The sequence below is a fragment of the Paroedura picta genome, chromosome 6 (genome assembly GCF_049243985.1).
Source record: "Paroedura picta isolate Pp20150507F chromosome 6, Ppicta_v3.0, whole genome shotgun sequence".
Lineage (NCBI taxonomy): Eukaryota > Metazoa > Chordata > Lepidosauria > Squamata > Gekkonidae > Paroedura > Paroedura picta.
In genome coordinates, this window is record NC_135374.1 from 75569252 (window position 1) to 75590910 (window position 21659).

The 21659-nt window shown below is 41.2% G+C and overlaps 1 protein-coding gene across 2 annotated transcripts in view; it reads right to left on the reverse strand.

The window, feature by feature from the left end:
• Positions 1-21659, reverse strand: part of PPEF1 (protein phosphatase with EF-hand domain 1) — a 57549-nt gene that overhangs the window by 20187 nt on the left and 15703 nt on the right. For both annotated transcript variants that reach the window (XM_077343126.1, XM_077343125.1), the window contains exons 3-8: positions 21288-21415; positions 17329-17389; positions 11934-12112; positions 11215-11329; positions 7630-7676; positions 99-265 (exon numbers count right to left, since the gene is read on the reverse strand). In XM_077343126.1, the coding sequence (XP_077199241.1) occupies positions 99-265; positions 7630-7676; positions 11215-11329; positions 11934-12112; positions 17329-17389; positions 21288-21415 (697 nt within the window). The remainder of the gene's footprint in view (positions 1-98; positions 266-7629; positions 7677-11214; positions 11330-11933; positions 12113-17328; positions 17390-21287; positions 21416-21659) is intronic.

The window sequence follows — 21659 nt, forward strand, 5'->3', positions numbered from 1 at the left end:
ACTGCTGCAAGATATTGGGGAGCAGATGCCCTACCTTCTAAATTCTAGAGTATAGGAAGGTCGGGCTAATGAAAGAAAGGATATAAAAACGTAGATACCTAAGATTCATTATGTGGTCTTCATGGTTCCCTCTATTCAAATGAAAATGGTTGGGGTAGACAACAAGAAATGCAAACAGGATTATTAGTATTTCCACAGAATTTTTCCCTCTGTCAACAAAGTCACCATTGAAAATGTAGGGATTTTCTTCTGAAGGAAGGCCATTCTGAAGGACAAAACAAAAATATAGCAAATTTTAACATGCAGTTTATATTACCTATACTCAAATGACCAGGATGGCCCTATTTCCTCCCTGCCTTCAGCAGTATAAGAATGTAAGAGAAGCCATGTTGGAACAAGCCCAACCAGTTCAACACTCTGTGTCACACAGTGGCCAAAACACAGGTGTCACCAGGAGGTCCATTAACAGGGTCGGAACTCCAGAAGCCCTCTTTTTGTTGCCCCCAAGCACTAAGAATACAGAACATCACTGCCCCATACATAGTGTTCCATTTATACTTCGCACTGAATAGCCACTAATGGACTTCTGCTCCATATTTGAGAAGATTTCCTAGCAAAGCTGTTTCATATTAATTGCTACACAAGTTGCCTGGCCAAGAGTTTAAGCCCCATGCTTTCGAGCTTCTGTGAAGATCCACCTCCACACCAGTTTCTAGTGTGAAAACTATTTTACATTGTTTGGTGTTTGTCCTGGCAACACACTGTGCGGTAAGGCAGCATTGTTCTCATTTCAGGGAAAGCTCACAGGGATGCTCTGAGCGAGAAAAAAAAATTTATCCCAAGGGTACTGTAATTAAGTGAGGACTCTGATAATTTAAAGGTACCTGGTGGTGAAGCTTTACTGCAGAAACTGCCTGGAAACCACAGTTTAGCCATTCTGAGCTTCACAGAGAAACAGTGGAATAGATGTGCTTCCAAGCTGAAGCTGGTATTCACAGTTTCTCAGACCACATGATCTGTATTCAGCCTAGAAAAGACTGAGCTTTTTTTCATTCTAGTTTTTAATGCAGTTTGGTTGTTGACAATTATATTGACGTGATGAATGCCCAGGTTTCATTCATATTCACGACGCACGATGGCCATTTCTGTCCCAGTTGCTTTCTTTGAGTATTTCAGTGGTTTTAGATGATGACAAAGGCTCCGGAGGCAGAGAGAGAAAAAACTCTGAAAGCTACAGCAGCCCAGCGCACACAGGAAACGCGACCCAGAGACAGTTTTCCAGTGGTCTGCACAATAGAAAGCACGGCTGCCGGGCAGCTGCCTTATTAAAGTGCCTTCTGGGTTTGTGCTTAATTAGCGTCCCTTTGTCGATCCGCCTTTTAATTCCACTCCAGGATGTCTATATGCATAGCATCAATTTAACACAGACTAATTTAGCAACTGGCAATTTAAAATATTATGGGCATTTTTCCCTTTCTCTTTTTGAGGAACAATGTCAGGAAATGGCATAATTTAACAATTACTAGTGCGGTGAATGGAAGTATCGCCAAACTGTCTCTTTTCATTAAGGTAAGGTATTATGCTAAAGAGCTGTTATTTGAAGGCATTAAAAGAAAAATGTCATCCCATGAGCACTGATTGAGTTTTCACCTAAAATCCTTTTGTCACTCCCCCCAACCCTGCCCCGCAATAGTGGCTCATAAACACAGTAATGCTATGCAGGCAAACCAGATAGATAGCAAACCAAGCTATAATATCGATCCTCAGTGGTGAACTGTAAAGTGATTAGCAGTCCAGAGAAATCCACATTAGTAATTTAGGAGTACCACATGACTTAAAAAGAGGGAGCGAGAGCACTCTGCCCCCAAAGCAGGCAATGTGAATTATAAGACCATTACTGCACAGAGGAGTAAAACGTACATGGCCTCCTGCTTGCAAACACAGGATAGTAAACCTCATATTTGCAGCCCTCATGTGAGACTCCCCCCGCATTTTCCCTTTGCCCCATCATAGCATTTTGCCTCCCCATGAGGCTGCAAGGGAAAACAAGCTGAACTTCTCCTCCCACTCCTTGGCTTGTCAATCATAGCAAGCCACCAATCACAGCAAAGCAGTTCTCATGTAGATTGAAACTTTCTTCCCCACAAGCCCTGACATTATTTTTTTAAGGCACTTCTGAGTTGCTATGTAGTAATGCTACAACACAGGTGCATTTTAAATTAAAAACTGCCACGTTGCTATGGAGAAATGACAGAATGATACAGCATTCTACCCCCCCCCCCTTGTTGGATTCATGTGCTTTTGGATTTTATATCTGGCTGGTTTTCTGAGACACTGAACATGGTCCCCGGAGCTCAAAAAGTCATTTTGTGTAAATGGTTGGCTCAAAAACAGTGCTCAGACCCCTGTATGATCGTGAGAAGGATGCTTGATCACCCACCTTCCCTCTTTCTCAGCTCATTCCCCACCTACAGAAAACAGAAAAGGGGCTGTGTTTTGCCTGCCTGATCCCAAAAAGACCATGGACACTTCGCAGAAGATTTAATTTTCCTTTGACAATGTAGCTTTGCAGCTGCACTGCAACCAGACCGCACCATTAAAAAAAATACTTGGAGCAGGAAATGAAGAGGGGAGGGCAGGTGCAAGGGAGGGACAACACTGCAGAGACTATTGCACCTTCACCCTCCATACGGGCTTCCCTCCGGTTGCTCACTGGTTGCTCACAGATGGGATGTGAGATAAAAAGTGGCAAATCCACTTTTTGCAATTTCCCTCATCCTGAGGCAAATCTGGGCAAACCGCGAGCCAGCCCCTGGACAGACTCGTGATGCAAGCAACGCCATGTGGAGGGGGCTCTAAAACCTAACAGCAACCAGAGGCTGTTCAGGGGTAAATTTCTTGTGTGGAAACGATATAAGAAAACAGGGTAGGATAAAGCTAGAACCACAGCTACACACACACACACCCTTGGTCTACATGCATGTATTTTGGAGGTAACAGAATGAGAAACTGAGCTTTTCTGAGTAATCTGCAGAACTAAGAGGCTTCGTGTTCCAGCACTTAGATGACGGAACTGAATTTTGATATGATTCTCCTGCTGCAGCCTGGAAGTACTGAACAAATAAAGCCAAAATTTTCCCACTCAAGTTAACAGTGAGGGTTGTAACTGAAACATATGCCCAAACGAAGCCTGTTCCCAGTAATACTTCAGAACACTTGGTGAAGTGTGGTTCTTCAGATCTATATGTTTGCGAAGTTTCATGTCAGCATCAGCCAAAATGTATGCATTCTGTTATATACTTCCATGCACTGTGGCAGAGGGTTCTAGAAAACTCCACTGCTATCTCCCCATGAACAGCAGAGATCCAGGTAAGGGCACAAGACTGACATTCTGAGAGATTTTCAAACCAGCATGACATTAGGTCCCTGAGTGTCTGAAACACGAATAAAGAGGAACACCCCCACTACGTAGGACCTTATAGCATCAGACAGTCACAGGCTCATTCCCTTGCTCTTCTTTCAGTATGCCATTGTGCGTCAACAATATCCCTCCACTCTCTATTTTGGACAAGCAACACAGTCCCTATGCGAAAGAACAAATGGGTGCATTTCTGGCATTAAAGTATTTAGAAACCAGTGAGTGAATCTAGAGAATTCTGTTGATGATCTAAAAGTCACTGTTCTCCTACAGAGGAAATTCAAAGAGAGAACCCAATACAAAATTGCTATATTAGGATTCCTCAAGGAGTTTAACACCATCTGCCCCTCTAGGTTTTAACAGACCTTAGATTTTTCACTCACTGCATGGACTCTTGCATAGTCCACCACTTACAGATGTTCATTAATTCACCAATATCCGTGGAACTTTCTAACTGGATCTGCTTACCAGGTTTCATCTTGAACCTTCCTAGATATTAACCCCACTTTAATTATGTACCCACACTCTGAGTGATTACTGTTTTCATAGGGTCTGGTTTTAAACTCATCTTTCTCATTGACTCCCCTTCCCCTTTTATTTGCTAAAGTAAATGCAGTGAACTAATGGATGTGCAATTCATGTATCTGATGAAGCAAGCTCTGAGAAAGCTTCCACGAGAGTCACTTTTGTTCATCCCCAAGCTTATTCCAGCTGTATTGCTGCTATGCATTTCTTGGGTGCTGCCAGTAAAATCTGGACAAAATGACCACATGAAAGAGTATCCTAAGAACAATTGAGAACTAATGAGTTCTACACATCATTAACCATCCACATTTCTCAACAGTAAAGGTTTCACAGATAAGATTTGCTAAACATGTTTGTAAGAAACTTGCTAAGCTTTCATTCAGGCTGAACGAAATTCCTTAGTTTGCAGAGGAAAAGAAAGAATAACTAAACCAGTGAAAGACAGAACAAATGTCTGACATAAACAGTGGAGACAACTCCCATTTAGATGAAGTTCCATGCATATTAATAAGTTCTAAAAAGATATGTCTAAAAGGAAGTAAATTAAACCCAAAAGGAAGGAAATTGGCCTTATTCAAGGAAAAATTTCCATCTTCATCTAAACATGGAACTGCTCAGGGTGTTAATTTTTTCCATGTTAGTCACCAGTAACTGATTATTATGTTAAACAAAGGGGAACCTGCAAGGACTTGCAGGAGGCATCTCATCCCCCCCCCCCGACACATTATTTCCTTTTTCCCTTTCTAGAAAACCACCATAGATTCTTTTTTCCTGCTTCCATCTCTCCTCCTAGGATTGCTAATCTCCACATGGGATCTGGAGAGCTCCTGGAAATCATAACAGAACTGGCGGTAATTGGCCAGGAGAGAGATCTTGGAGCAGTGGTAGATAAACTCTCTAAAAATGTCAACTCAGTGTCCATTTGCAATTTAGAAAAGGTGCAGAAAAGGGCAACTAACATGATTAAGGGGACACAATGCCTTCCCTGTGAAGGAAAGTTAAAGAGGTTAGGGCTCTTTAACTTGGAAAAAGAAGAATTGAGAGGTTTTAAAAAATATGCATGAAATAGAGACAAGTAAAGTACTTTTCTTTTTTTTTCCACAATACAAGAATTTATGGGCACACCATTAAATTAATTAACAGTAGGCTTAGTACAGATAAAAGGAAATAATTCTTCACTCGAAGAGTAATTAACAGCAAGAAGTGGTGGCAAGCAGAACAGCCTCAAGAGGGGATTGGATAAACTTATGGAGCAGTTCATCAGTGACTATTAGCCACAAGATATAAGTGGAACACTATGAGTGGGGCAGTGATGCTCAGTATTCTTGGTGCTTGGGGGGGCAACAAAGGGAGGGCTTCTGGAGTTCTGGCCCTATGTTCAAATCTCCCACCTACAGAGATCTATTTCCCCTTAGTCTTGTTACCTTCAGGTTGGGAATTCCTTGATGATTTGGATGATGAAGCCTTTGGAGGGTGAGCTTTGGGGAGGCCTCAGCAGCCATTTTCTCCAGGGGAACTTATTTCCATCATCTGGAGAACAGTTGTTATTCATGGTGATCTCCATCCCACACCTGGGGGTGGGCAACCCTTCCATAGAAGAAGTCTGGAGGGCAGAGTCTATGACATACCCCACTTCCCTCCTTGAACCCCTCCTTCCCCAGGCCCCACCCCAACATCTCTAGGAATTACTAACTTGGAATTGGCAACTTTATCACCTTACCACCCAATAGCTAGCCTACCTTTATCTGACCTTCTGTTTTAAGCTTCCACCTCCCCTACCTACAGCCTCTACCTATATCCTTTCTCCTTTCTCTTCCATATTCTATCCTTCTCAGCCATTCAGCAACCTACCATTTATTTTCCTTCCATCTTCAACTATATTTATTATTTATTTACTTCATTTATATTCACCACCTTTCTCCACAGTGGGGACCAAAGCAGCTCACATTATTCTTCCCTCCTCCTTTCTATTCTCATAATAACATTGTGAGTTAGGCTAGGCTGAAAGTATGTACCTGGTCCAAAATCACCCAAAGGAATATGAGAATTCGAAACTGGGTATCCCAGACCCTACTCTGAAGTTCTAACTGCTATCCCATGCTGGCTTTCATAGGGTGGCTGTTGATGAATAGTACCAGAGAGCCAGGCATTGTTGAGTCATGCAAGTCAGATAGGGCTGCCAATGTGCACATGGCACCTAAGGATCTCCCGCTATTCCAAATGATCTCCAAACAACCAAGCTCCGTTCCCTGGGGAAAAAATGGCTGTTTCAGGGGATACATTCTATAGAAGTATATCCTATTGAGACCCCTATAACCCACCCTCCTTGGGCTCTACACCCAAAATCTCCAGGTTTTTTTTCCCAACCTTGAGCTGGCAATTCTAAAATCAAGTCATCAGATATTACTTCCAGGTAGCCAACCTTCCATTGGGACCTGGAGATCTCTAGACACAGAGAGCCGTTACCCTGTAGGAATCTCTGCTTTGCAGGGCAGAGTCTATGGCATAATATGCAAACCTCCCCAAACCTCCTCAGACTTTACCACAAAATCTCCAGGAATCTCCCTACTTGGAAATGGTAACCCTATCCAAGCCTTGCCCTGATGAATCCTCCCTCAAAGGCCAAAATAGGTCTGGAAAGGGCCCTGCACCCTCCCTCTGCTTTTGCCCTCAAATAAACTCATCATGGAAAATGGTGGTTGCCTGGCAACAGCTGCTGAGGGAATCCATCGCTTAAAGTTATATTTTTGACTTTAAAAAAATCCAATGCATTTGTTTCAATTTCACATTTTTCTGTGAACCTGGGGTCCTTTTCAGGTTTATAGAAAGATTTGTCTTGACCATTCACATCTTTAGAAACCAGATTTAAGTATCCAAAGATTGGCTGACTTTACTATTAGAGGATATGAAAACAACTGTTGAAAGTCAGTATCATACACACACACACACACACACACACACACACACGTGTATACACACACAGAGTACACATCAACTTTCTGGGAAGCTTTGAAACAGAACCTTCTCTTACAAAAAGCACCGAAGCCAAGGTTAAATGGGGGGAAGAGGACATTGGTGAGAAAACAGCAAGAAACAATTCCTGTAGCAACCAGGAATACAGCACAGAGAAAAGGCAAAAACTGAAAGTGCTCTCATCTATTAGGGATTAAATGCCCTCTTGTATTTGGAGTTGATTTTGAGGGACCATCTGACAAATCCTTGAATCAAGAATTCCAGTCTCAGTCTGCATAAATACATGCAGGCAGGCAGGCATGTCCACAGTGACTGTTCTGTTTCACTCCAAAATCTGTTACAAAGGTACTTCACCATCTGAAATACAAGACTATACAGATTCTACTATTGAGCAGCCAAAAAGTGCGGGCCACTGAATTCCTAGCAAAGGATTAGCAGGACCTGCAATTTCCCTTTGCTTTCTGCCCCATGGAAAACAAGCCATTTCAGCTTTTGTTTGGACATTGCAAGCAGCATGCATTTATTCCTGTTCTCTTTATACCACATATTTCCATTGACATTTAATTATAATTGCATTCCAGGGAGATGGAAAGATGGCCATTGTCCAAAAATTGATACTATGACCTGGTAACAATCTATGCATTGGCAACTGCTGACAAACCAGTTGTGTCAAGGCACTTACTTAACAGCTTAGCAACGTCACAGTGACTTACTTTGTAGAATATCAGCAAAAGATCATCCAGATTTCCATGCAAATCACCTAGAAAAAATACAATCTTCACAATCAGGTAAGGCCCAGGAGGCAGCACTGAGTAGGTAGGCTTTGAATAGGCATATTGAAAAGCTAATTGCTCCAGGAACTGTGATTACTGCTCTTTGTCATTTCTCTTCAGAGGCTGGAACTACACCCACTGGCCAAGTCAGGAAAGCAAGTGCCCAGTTAATAACACTCTGCTCTCCGACAGCAGCAGCAGCAGCAGCAGCTCTGGTAGAGGAGTAGCTGCAAACATAGGGGTACCAAATTTTGAAAAGCAAAAAAAAGAAAGGGTATAGTTCCCTACTTTCTTTAAACAAGCGATCACTATGACATGTCTCATTTTAAATACCCCTACTATTTAAGCTGCGAACTTAAATGGACTCCAGAGAATGGTAGAGGACAGGAAGGTCTGCAGGATCATTGTCCATGGGGTCGCAATGGGTCGGACACGACTTCGCACCTAACAACAAGTATTTAAGCTGTGATGATTGCTACTAATTAAGAATATTCCTAATCTTCCAACCCAAAAAAGAGGGCATTTAAATCAGTTTTTTTAAAGTGCTCAAAAGACAATGGACACCCCAAAAAAAAGGGGGAGGGGAGAGGACACATCCTCCAAAATGAAAACATCTGGTAACCTGATGCAAACAGGAAGCATTTACTTAACTTCTCTCTTACCAGCTGCTTTCCCTTTGCAACAGACCAGCTTTATCTTTGGCACAATGGATATAACATATAATATACATTAAATGCATGATTTATGCTATTTGTGTTTTTATGTCTTTCAGATTGTAAACTGCTTTGGGTGCTCCAATGGCCAGGCCAACAGTCATGCAATTAAAGTAGACCATAATTCCCTACCCAGGATTGCAACAGTGCTTGCAACAGATCCCTATCCTTCCAATGCAGTGATACTGAGTTACAACTGGAGGGTCACTGAGCTTGCTGACTGGCACGGGAGGAGAAGGTTTATTCGGTGCGTGATTACAGTGGCTGACAGAATTCTAACCCAGATGCAATTTTTCACATTCCATCCCTGAAACAGATGAGTAGTAGAGAGGCATTCTCAGACACTCAGCTGTTTTTGTGGCATTCCCAGGGAACAGAAAGCAGGGATTTAAAGGAGACCAGATCCATTATGAATTTCATGAACTATAATCAGGCAACGTTCATGGTGAATTTTGCTTCTTGGTTTGGTTGGTGCCCATCCCTAGCAAGGATTCAAACCTTTGTATCTCAAATCCTAGTGTAACACTCTAACCACTATTCCATGCTAATTTGCCATTCAAGAAATAACAGCTTTGGACCAAATTATACACAGTAAGGCAAAATGCAAAACTAGCAAGATGGCAATAATTCAAATCTTGATGATTTCTTGACTACTGATTACTGCTGTTGTAAACATTCACTGTACTTATTTTGTATATGTTTGAGATTCACAAAAAATTTTCACAGAGTAATGGCACTAAGTGGATTCCTAGGAGACAAAATAATATTCTTAAGTATAAACTTCATCTCTACACAAAAAGACTTTGTAGCCATAAAAGACAACATTAAATCCTCCTGAATATGGCCAACTTCCTGTCCAATTAACAGAAAGACTGATAATTTGTTAAGATGTTATATTGTATAAATTTGTGTTGAACATGTAAGAACAATGTGAATTTCTGAACTTCAGACAGATTTTCTACTGGCAACTATGAATGAAGAACAACATTGGGAAAATATCAGGTGTTCTTAACATATAAGTAGAATTAATATATTAGCACAACAAAGGCTTTGAGGAAAATCAAACTTAAACAAGTAAACTTCCCCTCTCCCCCATCTTAATAATTTTGGAGATTTCTTGGAATGGGAGAAACAAGATTAACTTCTTAATACAGAGTACATTAAACCCGTAATCAATTTTTTTAAAGGAATATTTTAACTGAATTCAATAGAATTTTTAGCTAGGCCCCTTTGGGGAATTTAAAATATACCACAGATTTCAGATGAATATTTAAGCACTTTTCAAAGTAGAGTTTAAAAGGATTTGTCAGAACTGGGGTATATTTTGTTTTGGGGTAATCAACATTTTGGCTTCTACATCAGTAAAAATTACACTTTCATCTGTCATCAATCATGTTTCTGGCTAAGAAGATTATTGCTTGGAGGACTGCTTAAAATCCCTCTCCAATGCTCTTTCAATTGTGCAAATGAGAACACCATTAGGAGGAGGTATGGGTAGATGGATCAACAAGGACACACTAGTCTCTGAGAGCCATATATGCTGCCCTGAGCACTGCAGAGGGAGGGCAGAACAAAAAATGTATTAAATAAACAGTTTTTATTAAAACCTGGTCCATCTCTATAGCATTTAATTCTATTTCCCATGTAATTCTACTCGATAATACAGTACTATAGATCATAATAATAATTATTCCATTTTGCAGCCAAACCCTTTCAAGCAGGCCAGGAAGTAACATCCTGTCATGCATAATTTATGACAGCATAATCAGGAACACTGATGGGCGCACCCAGTGTTGCAGTTCTCTGCCTTGGACAGAAATATATAGTTCTCCTTATTTATTGAATATTTAGACTGATTTACCCATAAATGCAGTAGTCAGGTGACATTACAGACAACAGGCTGGGCAACAAGCAGCAAGGAACAAGAACATGTACACAAAACAATATATCTGCCTCCTTGAGTCTAGTACATTTATAATATTATGTATATCTTCAGGATAATATAGTGTGTCTGATCACAGGGAATCAGACTTACCATACTCAATATATTATAAATACCATACTCAAGGTATTATATATTCCCTGCAATTTTACTTAAGTAAACAATTTTTAAGAAAAGGAAAAATTGTTGTCACAAGTCATGTGAGAGATATTCTTCATTTCAATGTTACATCTCCATCAGGACCTGATTAAAAAGGCAAAGGCATCATAGCACCAAGTTGTATTTCATAGCTTGGAGAACTATATCAATTTCCCATTGATTTGCTCCTTTTAATCATGGATATATTTTTTTTTAAATCAGAACACTGAACAGCCATTTCTTCCACCATGATCATTTTAGGAACTGCTTGCTGAAATAATTGGGGGAAGGCCAAAGGTGAAAGAAATTATTTACCACACAAAATAGCATTTTACAGATGGAAAAGCAGCTCTTTTCTTAAAAGTTTGCCCGGTTTAATCACTGACTCACCCAGTAACATCTGACAGAAAAATAGTGGGAGGAAGTGTTCGGCTTACTTAAAATATATGCCAAAAGCATGAGTCACCAGTCTTATTTTCCATAATAAAACGAAAGATGAAAAGGAACTCTACCGTAGAGGAAAAAGCCGTATCATTCCAATAGCAGCATTGACAAATGCTACCCAATCCTACACGCAAGATGCTGCTTCACTATAGAGATAGTTCCCCAGTGCATCTATATTTCTCTCTATTTGTTTCTTCACTGGGACCCACCCCTCCCAGCTCATTATTTTGCTTCACTATAGAGGCATGACATCACTATGCTTCTTTAACCAATGGTTTGGTAACATACCACAGATTGTTATTTCCTTGACATAGGAGGTTGACAAGTGAGTGATGTTTGGCATCTGCTGAAGAACTTTCTTGGTCTCATGCAGCAGCTGAAGTACATATCTAGCATGAAGTTGCTGTATCAAATTGTGAAAGAAGACAAAAAGAACATATTATTGGCAGAAGTCCATTGAATATTTATGATTTTCCTCTCTTCACTGTTCAGTTTACTTCCCAATCAGTTTTTTCCAGATTTTCTGAGAATGGTTTTATGTTGGTTTTTCCTGTGCTTTGCTTCCAAGCCAAAGGTAATTCAAAAGCATACAGATTCTCTTGCATTTTCCCCTCCACCATTTTCTACCTCATTCCTCATTTCATACCTTATGTAATCCTCCCCCCTTCATCGGTGTACAAAGAGGTTTTACAAAATCCTTAGAAAGCCATCTGAAGTGCACGTGTGGGGAAGAAAGAGCCACTGAAGGGACTGAAGTAAGGAAAATGGGGCAGAGGCAGCAAGGACCTGAAAAAATGCCAACTTCCCATTCACATGGCATACATTGATGCTTTGACTGTGGTCATTCCAAAAAGAGTCTTCCTTGAATGGTCAAAATAGGTCTAGAGAGAGCCCTGTCCCCTCTGCCTTGCCCATTTACTGCTCCAATCACCAGATTTAAGCATCCAAAGATTTGCCCCACTTTGCTATTAGAGCTTAAGATATATATAGCTTTTAGCTTGACTTGCCTGTCGATACTTGAAAGCCTGAAGAAGTGCATTAGCATCCACAACAGTGAGGGGAAAACTAAGATGAGGCCCATAATATGAGTCTGGTATTTCTATTGTTCTTTCATATTCTTCCATCATCAGATCTGAATCAGGTATATTGTTATCAGTGGTACTGGAGACAAAGTGAGAGTTCATATCTATAAAGGGAACAGAAAATGAACATAGCAAACACTTTAGTTGCCATACAGACCTGTTAACAATGGTTTTATAACTCTTTAGAGTTTAAGTTTTAATGTCTAAGGTTGCCAGCTCTGGGTTGGGAAATTCCTGGGGATTTTATGGTTGGAGCCTAGGGAGGGTGAGGATTGGACAGGGGAGGGTCCTCAGCAGAGTAGAATCCCATACAGTCCACCTTCCAAAGCAGCCATTTTCCCCAGAGCCCTGTAGCCTAGAGATCAGTTGTCGCAAGGTTTTACTATATCAGGGTGTATAAATCCCTAACACCCAGATGCTGCTCTCAAATCTCCAACCGGTATAAGACAAATCTCAGTGTTAACCTTAGAAAAAGTTGATTTTGGTTCAAATCCCATAGGAAGTCATTAACTCCTCAGGTGGCCTAGAGCAGTGGTCTCCAACCCCCGGTCCGGGGACCAGTACCAGTCCGTGGATCAGTCGGTACCGGGCCGCAGCTCCTCCTGGTCCTCCTCCCTGGCTGCTGCCTCGGGGGCTGCCCTGCCACTCTGCCGTCGGCTCTCCTTTGGTGATCTCTGGCGGCTGGGGCTCCCCCTCGGCATGGCACTGCGCAGCTGCTGCTGGCAGTGCCCCCCAGTGGGCGGTGGGAAGTTAGGGGCACTGGTGGGAAAGCAAGTGGAGCAGGGACTCATGCAGCGGCAGTGGCAGCGGCCCTCGGCAAATGACTACCCATCCCCGGCCTCAGTAAAATTGTCAAGTGTTGACCGGTCCCCGATGATAACAAGGTTGGAGACCATTGACCCAGAGCACCACTCCACCATGCCTCTTCCTATATCCACTTAGTGACTAGAGTGGCTATTCTCCTTCTCTCCTCATTTTCCATGTTGCTCCTGAAAATGGTGGCTGCATGTGAGTCAGAGGTTGCCCCTGACTCCCCTCTCCAAGGCGGGCACAACACCTGTCCTTATGACAGAGTTGGTGCAGCTCAGAAAGTGACTGCCTTTCAGCTTCTCTTTCCCATGGCTATAGTTTCTTCTTCCTATTCCAGGTATATATAAGAAGAAAAATACAAAGAGTCGATAGTACTTTGGGGCTTAGTAGCAGCTATCAAAATAATAAATCCCAAGAATCAGGCTTTTGTGCAAGAATATACAGTTGCAAATCAATTATTGATGTTTTCATAAAGGGTACTTAGGCTGAAAACTGAGTTTCTGCACAATTTAGAAAATATGGTTATTCTTTTACCTCTTGTTAGTTTACAGTATATTAAAACTGAATTCCCAGTAGCGCTTCTTTGCTTTGATTGTGGTTACTGCAAAAGTGCAATGATGAAATAAGCCCTGTTGAAATCAATGGCTTGGTATGCTGTATGCAGAAATAAAGGGTTGCTCAGCTGTTCTTCATCATTTTAAAGCCTGCAGGTTTGTATGTTTTCCTCCCACATCCCCTATAGTAAGTATTTACCCATCAACTTCATTATATGAAGATTGTTATACGAAAATATCAAGACTTTTCTGTGAACATGGCTAAAAAGAAATTAGTCCAATTCAGTAATATTTAGCTAAAAGCCAAATAAGTAAAAATAACCTATAATCATAAAAGGCTACAGGTAATAGATGGGTTTGACAAAGCATACAGAATGGTAACAGATGTATAGCACAATTCTGCTTTGTGCAAGATCATGTGCAGTACAAGCACTTTCCTCCCCCATATCTTATAGGGCTCAGAAATTGATTGCAAAATGTTTTGCAGAATCAAAAAGCAGTTTGGCATACACAATGTTTAATTTAATACTAGATGCTATATAAAGGTTTTTTTACACTTCATGCTTCTCCTTGGACAATGACCCAAGTGCCGTGTGGCAGGCATGCCAAGTCTCCCATTTGAGTGGAAGACCTCCTGCCCTCCCCCACTGGTGGTTCCCACCACCACTGAGCTGGGTGGTGGAAGAGAAATGGAGAAAACTCTTATCCCCAGCCATAAGATGATGTCACCTGTAGAAAAGCCTCACTGGCAATGGTCTAGCGTTCAGCCACAGAGTTTTGGATGAACGGTACAGCGTTGCTAATGACGTGATGAAATCATTATGTTACATGTGAGGAGAACCCCCCCTGACACACACACATACTGTTGAGCCACCCACTAGTTTCCAGCCTGGTGCTGGCAACCCAACTATGCAACAATTTTCCAGTAGATCCGACCCATTAGACTGCAGTAATTTAATAAAAATCTGAGTCTGTAATGAACTATGATACTATATAAAACAATACACTTACAAAGCTTTTTGAATGTTCTTAGTTCTTTCAGGAAGCTTTGAACCTCAAAGATCCATGTAAAATTAATTAGCTACTTTATACAGTTTTAAAAGGGTGCACTTACCAATAAAAAACAAAACCGTCAACTACATATAATTTGTAATTATGAGTTTGATCAATTCCACACTAGCCATTTGGTTTGGAATTGCCATAATTTATTCATTTGATTTTAATGGTGAATCCAAATGATACTTTCCAATATTTTCCATCTGTCCCCCAGTCAGATCTGATTTGTGGTATTTTTTTTAAAAAAACATAAAACATTATTGCAACAGTCGTTCATTCCATCTGGACAGTCAAAATACAACTGCAGTTTCCCAGGTCTACTATCCTTTAAATTTTTCTAATTTCTGTATATTTCCAACTTTCTTCCTGCACTTTCTCATGGTTGGGAAAGCATGAATCAACTATTAACTATCAGCTCTTGAGGAGGGGATAAGTACTACTAGAATCTTAACACACAGTGCTTCTTGCACTAAAGTTTTATCATTGTGTTGTTATGAAGTTATCGTAATGAAAAATACAAATATAATGAGTAGTGGTTTTGCCTCCAAAGTCAAAAGTGGTACCCAAGCCATCCATTGCTAAACAAAAAACAGACAATTAACAGTTGATTCATTAATCACATGGTCAGGATAGAGAGGAAAAGAAGTACCGTATTTACTCGCATATAGGCCGACCTGCATATAAGCCGAGGCACCTAATTACACCACAAAATGCTGGAAAAACTTATTGACTCATATATAAGCCGAGGGTGGTGTTTGGATGGTGGCTTTTTCTCCTTTCCTCCCCTCCCCCCTGTTTTGGGCAGGATTTTTTCCCCTTTTCTTCCCACCCTCCTTCTCCCTCCTACCCCTCTTGCCTTTATTCCTTCCTCTAGGGGCATTTCCTCCTTCTGCTCTCTGCTTTCCCTCTGAGACAGAGGCTTCAGAGCTTCCTGCAGAGCTTCCTGCAACACGTGCTAGCCTCGTGCTAGCGTCGTTAAGGCAGGGAGGGGGGGATGCAGAGACTGCTCTTTCCCTCCCAGGCTTGTTGCGGTCTCTGCTGTTCCTACTTCTGCTTCTTCAGGCAAGTATATTTGTCTCCCACCCCACCCTCCAGTCTTGTCTCGAAGCTGTTTTTAATACCCGCATATAAGCCGAGGGGGACTTTTTCGGCTTTAAAAAAGGGCTTTAAAAAAGGGCTTTAAAAAGGGCTTTTTCAGCTTAAAAAAAACTTATATGCAAGTATATACAGTAAGTCACTTGGGTTGCAAAACAAATGAACAGAAAGCAAGCTAGAGGGGAGAAGCAAAGACTTGCTAAACAGTTACTTCCAAGCAGTATAATAGGAACATTGGCCTAGATCACCCAGTCATCAGATGTTGGAAGCTAAGCATTCAGTCCGGGTTGGTACTTGGGTGGGAAACAACCAAGGAATTTCAGATTTGTACACAGAAGGGCAACCCACCTCTGTTTTGCTCTTATGCTGAAAAACCTGCAGGGTCACCATAATTCAACTGCAACTTGATGGCACTTTCTCAGAAATATAATAGTATATGAGCTGTGCTAAATGCATTGTAGCAAGCCAGTTTTAACTCCTCTTCCATCTGATTGTAGACAAGTAATCCTTAGCTATACAAAGTAACTATCCTATGGATTGTGGGTTCACTTTCCTCTTAAAGCATGCAGTATGAAATTTAATGGAGGATACCAACCAAAGGCAAGCCCAAAGGAGCCAACTTGGTATAATGGCTAAGAGCAGAGGCTTCTAATCTGGGGAGTTGGGTTTGATTCCCCACTCCTCCACAGGCAGCCAGCTGGGTGACCTGAGACTTGTCACAATCCTGATGGAGCTGTACTCACAGAGCAGACCTGTCAGAGCTCTCTCTGCCCCACCTACCTCACAGGTTGTCTGTTGGGGAGAGAGGATGATTGTAAGCCACTTGGAGACTCCTTTGGGTAATGAAAAGTGGGGTATAAAAACACTTTTGTAGATCACTAAGATACTGTCTATTCAGTAGTTTTGTGACGTATTTCTAGTACTTTGACACAAGTTAAGATTTAGGAAGTCAATTTTAATTATTGGCTTTTTAATACTGAGCTTTTATATAGAGGAAAATGTGCATTTATATTATAATTGAAGTAGAATAGAAACAATTTGAGTTTCCAGTTACATTGACCAAACAGTTGATTCAGGAAATCATAGTGGGGTAAAGAATTTGCTTACATGTCACATATTAATTTGAGAAAAGCCCATCAACATTTTATCTGTCATTTATTCAGCAATCGTAAGCAAATCTGATTTTCATTAAAACACACTGGGTGTATTCAGACTTCATTCTAAAAGGCAGTGAAATATCAAACAGGATAAGGCTGTAACAACTGTGCATGAAAGAAACTAATTTCTGCATTCAGACTCGAGTTGAATGGGAACATATATATTCAACAAGACACCCACACAGAAGGGGCAGATTGGCCATTAAGGTTACTGGGGGAATCCCCAGTGGGCCAATGGGGGAACCACCTCTGATTGGAGCCACCCTGACCCCCACTGAGGCTAATCTGACCTCAAGGAAGAGGCAGGCACAATCTACCATAAGTTTTCCATTCTAGTACAAGAAGTTGGCATCATGAGATAAGGGGTTGGCCTGTGATGAGGTACAAGACGAGCACAGCCTTATGAGCATGGATCGGCAAGGGACTGGCCTGATGCAGCCTTGGTTACTTGCACAAGTGCCTGGCCTAGCTTGTTATCTTTCTCTCCTTTCACTGATCCTACCCACTACACCATGCCAGTAGGATCCTTTTCTAGGGGTCATTCCCCCACCCGATCCACCCCTGATTGCTGGGAAAACATAATTAAGTAATATATTTAATGTTACCTTTCAACTGAATATATTCTTATTTTTGCATTTTTTTTCTTACCTGAATCAGGCTCATTGGGATGAGTAAAATGATCCAGCATAAATGTGAAAAAGCTGGAAAGCTGAAAACCAGAAAACATATATTAATTAGTTGAAATGCCATTGATTTTAGAATCATAGAACCATAGAGTTGGAAGGTGTCATAGAAGCCATCGAGACTAGCCCCCTTCTCACTGCAGAATAAGCCTAAAGCATCCTTGATAAGTATCTGTTCAGCCACTGCTTAAAAAGTGTGGGGGAGCTCACTACCTCATTAGACAGCTGATTCCACTGCTGAACTATTATTGACTGTGAAAATCAAGTTTACAGCACTCCTTAGTTACATTTTGGGTTTTTTAAAAAGCAAGAATTGGGACAGTCACTAACATCTCTTTTGTCTTATCTGTTTTATCCTTTAGTCATTGCTGTACATTCAGTTTCAAAGCATTTTCCACTTGTACTGTATAGGTGACCTATCTAGTAACAAGCCAACCCATATAGAGGAGAGCAGGAACAAGTGTGTAGTTCTCACCTGCTACTTATCACCATGGATCTGACCCTACCTGTGCAATTTTGCTGCACACAGGTTGACTCCATCCCCGTGATCTGCAGACTACAGCTTTCTGAGCATTATGTATAATGATGAAGTCCTATATTTGTATGCCCAATGGTATTTTGCCCACAAGCTGGCAAATGTGTAGGGACAGCATGCTTTTTCCTGCTTCTTTGTTATATGTGTTTAGCAGTCTCCACAAATATTCTCATTACAGTGCTGTTGCTATTTAGTTTGTAATAGTTGTACCAGGCCCAGACATTCAGGTAGAAAACAGGCCATCTTCAAAAGCTAAAATCCATTTCTACTTTTTCTTCATAGCAAAAGCTGTTGTCTTGGACCACAAAGGTACCACAGATCAAAACAGTATTCATTTTATTGATATTTCTTTCATTTATATCCTCTAGATCTCCCAATGGGGACCAAAATGAGTTCACATCATTCTCCTACCAAGAGAGCCAGCTTGGAGTAGTGGTTAGGAGTGCAGACGTCTAGCGGGGTTCAATTCTGCACTCCCCCACATGCAGCCAGCTGGGTGATCTTGGGCTCGCCACAGCACTGATAAAGCGGTTCTGACTGAGAAGTAATATCAGGGCTCTTTCAGCCTCACCCACCTCACAGGGTGTCTGTTGTGGGGAGAGGAAAGGGAAGGTGAATGTAAGCCACCTTGAGACTCCTTTGGGGAAAGAAAAGCAGCATATAAGAACCAACTCTTCTTCTTCTACCTTTCATTTTATCTTCACATCCAACATTGTGAGGCAGGACAGGCAGAGTGTGACTCTCAAGGTCATCTAGCAATCTTCCATGTTAAGACTAGGGAATGAACCAGGATCTCCCAGATCCCACTGACCCTTTAACCCATATGCAACTCTGTCATAATATGCAGATATGGTCTTAATACCTAAACTCACAATCTTCTATAGCATCCTGATTAGGAGACATGTTGCTAAACCTTCTTTTAAAACATCATTAGTCAGTTGTTGGCATTGGAGAAAGTCCAGTGAACTAGTAATCTTTCTCCTACATTGGTCATACCTACAAATGTGGGACTAGTAAGTTTCTGTGTTCATCTATCCTATGTGTGTCCTTCAGTTGTGCCTGGAAGTCATTATCCTTTTTCAGGTCAGTCCCTGCTGTGTTATTGGTCCCTGTGAAAATGGAACAGAATAAACTCCCTCTACCCTCCCCCAGCTCATTGCCATGCAAGTGGCATGAAATTGGGGTCACTGGCAGAAAGTGGAGAGTGGGTGGAATGACTTTGAGGTGGGCCGGGCGTGAGCTTCAAGGGTTAGCAAAACGGTTTGGAGGAAAGTCTGAGAAAAACCTAAGAAATTTGTACACTTTGAATTAACTTCGGCCTGGAAGTAAAACAAGGGAAAAATTGGCACAAAAGTGTTCACAGAAAATCTGGGTAAACAGTGAGCAGAATGTGAACTGAGTGAAGAAGGGAGGAAAAATCAATGAAGAACAAAGAAGAAAACCCAATGGACATGCATGGTAAAAGCAAGGGGAAATATCTGGTTGTAATAGGTCATTACTGTAAATTGTTCTCAACAATTGTAGCTCTTAGTGTAATAGCTTGCAAATGTGATTATATGTGGATTAATTCCCATTCTTCTTTTCACCCTTATCTGCTAAACTTTATAATGCTGGGCTGGAGGACAGAGGAGCTTTATACACAATTTTACAGCGTATATTCAAATCTTTTCTCTTCCCCTCCTCCAACCATAGACAGCCTTCTATGAGACCATTCATTACACATCCAAGTCTCTAGTGAAACCCAAAGCTTAGACATGGTGCTTCTTATGTTACCTGATAGCTCATGGGGATCTCCCCCCCCCCTCAAAATTACAATTGAGAACATGACCGCTTGTCCCCTGCCACATGTCTAGTAAATAGCTATCAGATCTTAAAGAGTGGAAGAGTTTGAAGGTCAGCAGTGGGTACAGGTCAACAGTGCCAAAGAAACAGGTTCTCTAATTACATCATAACTGAAAAACAATTTGGCTACTGACAGCCTCTACAGAAACAGTATAGTTATTTCTGCCCTGACTAATAGTAATGGATCAAAGTAAAACTTCGTAGCTACAAATGGACATTTTTATTATATATAAAACTTCATAACAGCCTATTTCATCATCACAAACTAAAATGCATTGTGTTTTTTAAGCATACAAAATTAATCTATTAATACTGGGTTAATCTAGTAACCCAGTAATGAACAAAGAAGATTTTTGTAGATGCATCTGATACTAGGGGTGTGCAAAAAAAAAAAAAGTATTTTTCAGGTTTGGGTATATTGAAACTCCCAGAAGAGCTGAGGGCCCCAACACAGTTATCAGCTTTCTGCAGGGCCTGCAAGATGGAGCCCTTCTGCCAGGAATATGGTTGAGGCCAGGGCAGGGTCTTGGTGTTACCATCAGAGGATCCCCCGGATAGGTTAGATCTAGTTCCCCGCTCCCATCGGAAGAGAATTTGGCCCTCGGGCTGAATTGGGGAATAGGGGGTGGAGTGTTTAGAATCTTAGGGTAGTGATCACCGTCTTTGTTTACTGATAAGGGTTGTTTTTATGGGGGTTTTATGGAATATTGTTTTATACTTGTAAACTCGACTTTCCGAGAGCGGCGGTATAAAAATTGAAAAATAAATAAACGTGAAAAAATATTGTTATTTTTCAATATTCCTGAATCCCATATTGGGATTTGGGATTCTTTTGGAAATTCTGCATTTTTTCAGCTCCATTATACCCTATGGGGATCATTATAGTCAATGTTCCCTATAGAGTATAATGGGGAATTGATCAGGAGGTATCCAGGGCTGTTTTTTGAGGCAGAGGCACCAAATGTGCAGCATAGCTGCTGGTTTCTCTCCTCAAAGGACTCCCCCCTAAAAAAATATTGAACCAGGGGATCCTATTCTATGGGCCCCTAAAGAAGGTATCCCCATCCTCCATTGGTTTCAATGGAGGGGCAGAAAGGCATTCAAAGGGATCACAACCTGTCTCTTCTCCAACCTGTGAGCAAATTCCAAAGGTGTTTAAAGTGGCAAGCTCACCCAGAAGGCATTTAAGGGGGTTGGGATCCCTTTAATTTCATCTAGCCATTCTGAAAAATCCAAAATATTTTAATGAAATGGCTTGGCCATTTCTGATAGCTGAAAAAATACCCTAATTATATCCAGCTGAATTAATAGGCTATTTTTTGGCTCAGATATAGCCTAATGCCTATGCCTATCTGATCCTATCAACCAGTTACTAACTGCTAACTGCTTGGCATTTAGTATACTGCCAAGTGCACATTTTAAACATTGACAATCAGTATAAAAATACAGTTACAAGCAACAATACCCACAACACAAAGACACTGGAAAACCCGGCATGTTCTGCCTCCCTAGCTGTTTATGCTGAAGAAATTCTACAGATTACAAACCTGCATCTGAGCTTGCTCATCCGCATATTCAATGGACTGGAAAATACTTAAAGCATATCGCCGCCTCATCTCCAGCCGGGCCACATAAGACCGATACCACCTCTGAATGAGGATAGCTGCTTTCATGGCTGCCAAAACATCAAGTGGCCAGAAAGAGAAGATTAATTGTACATAATGAGATGCACAGTTCTCAGGAACCAGCACTAGGTTTTAGATTGGATTCATACATTTGCCTGTGTTATACAAAGAGTTCTTCTAAAACACAGTAGGTTAATGAAGGCTCCTGCAAGTGTCCTACAAGCACAATTCCAATTGCTTTCTGAAGAATACTGTCATAGGTTACATTTAGATTTGAGTCTGGCAGCATCTTAG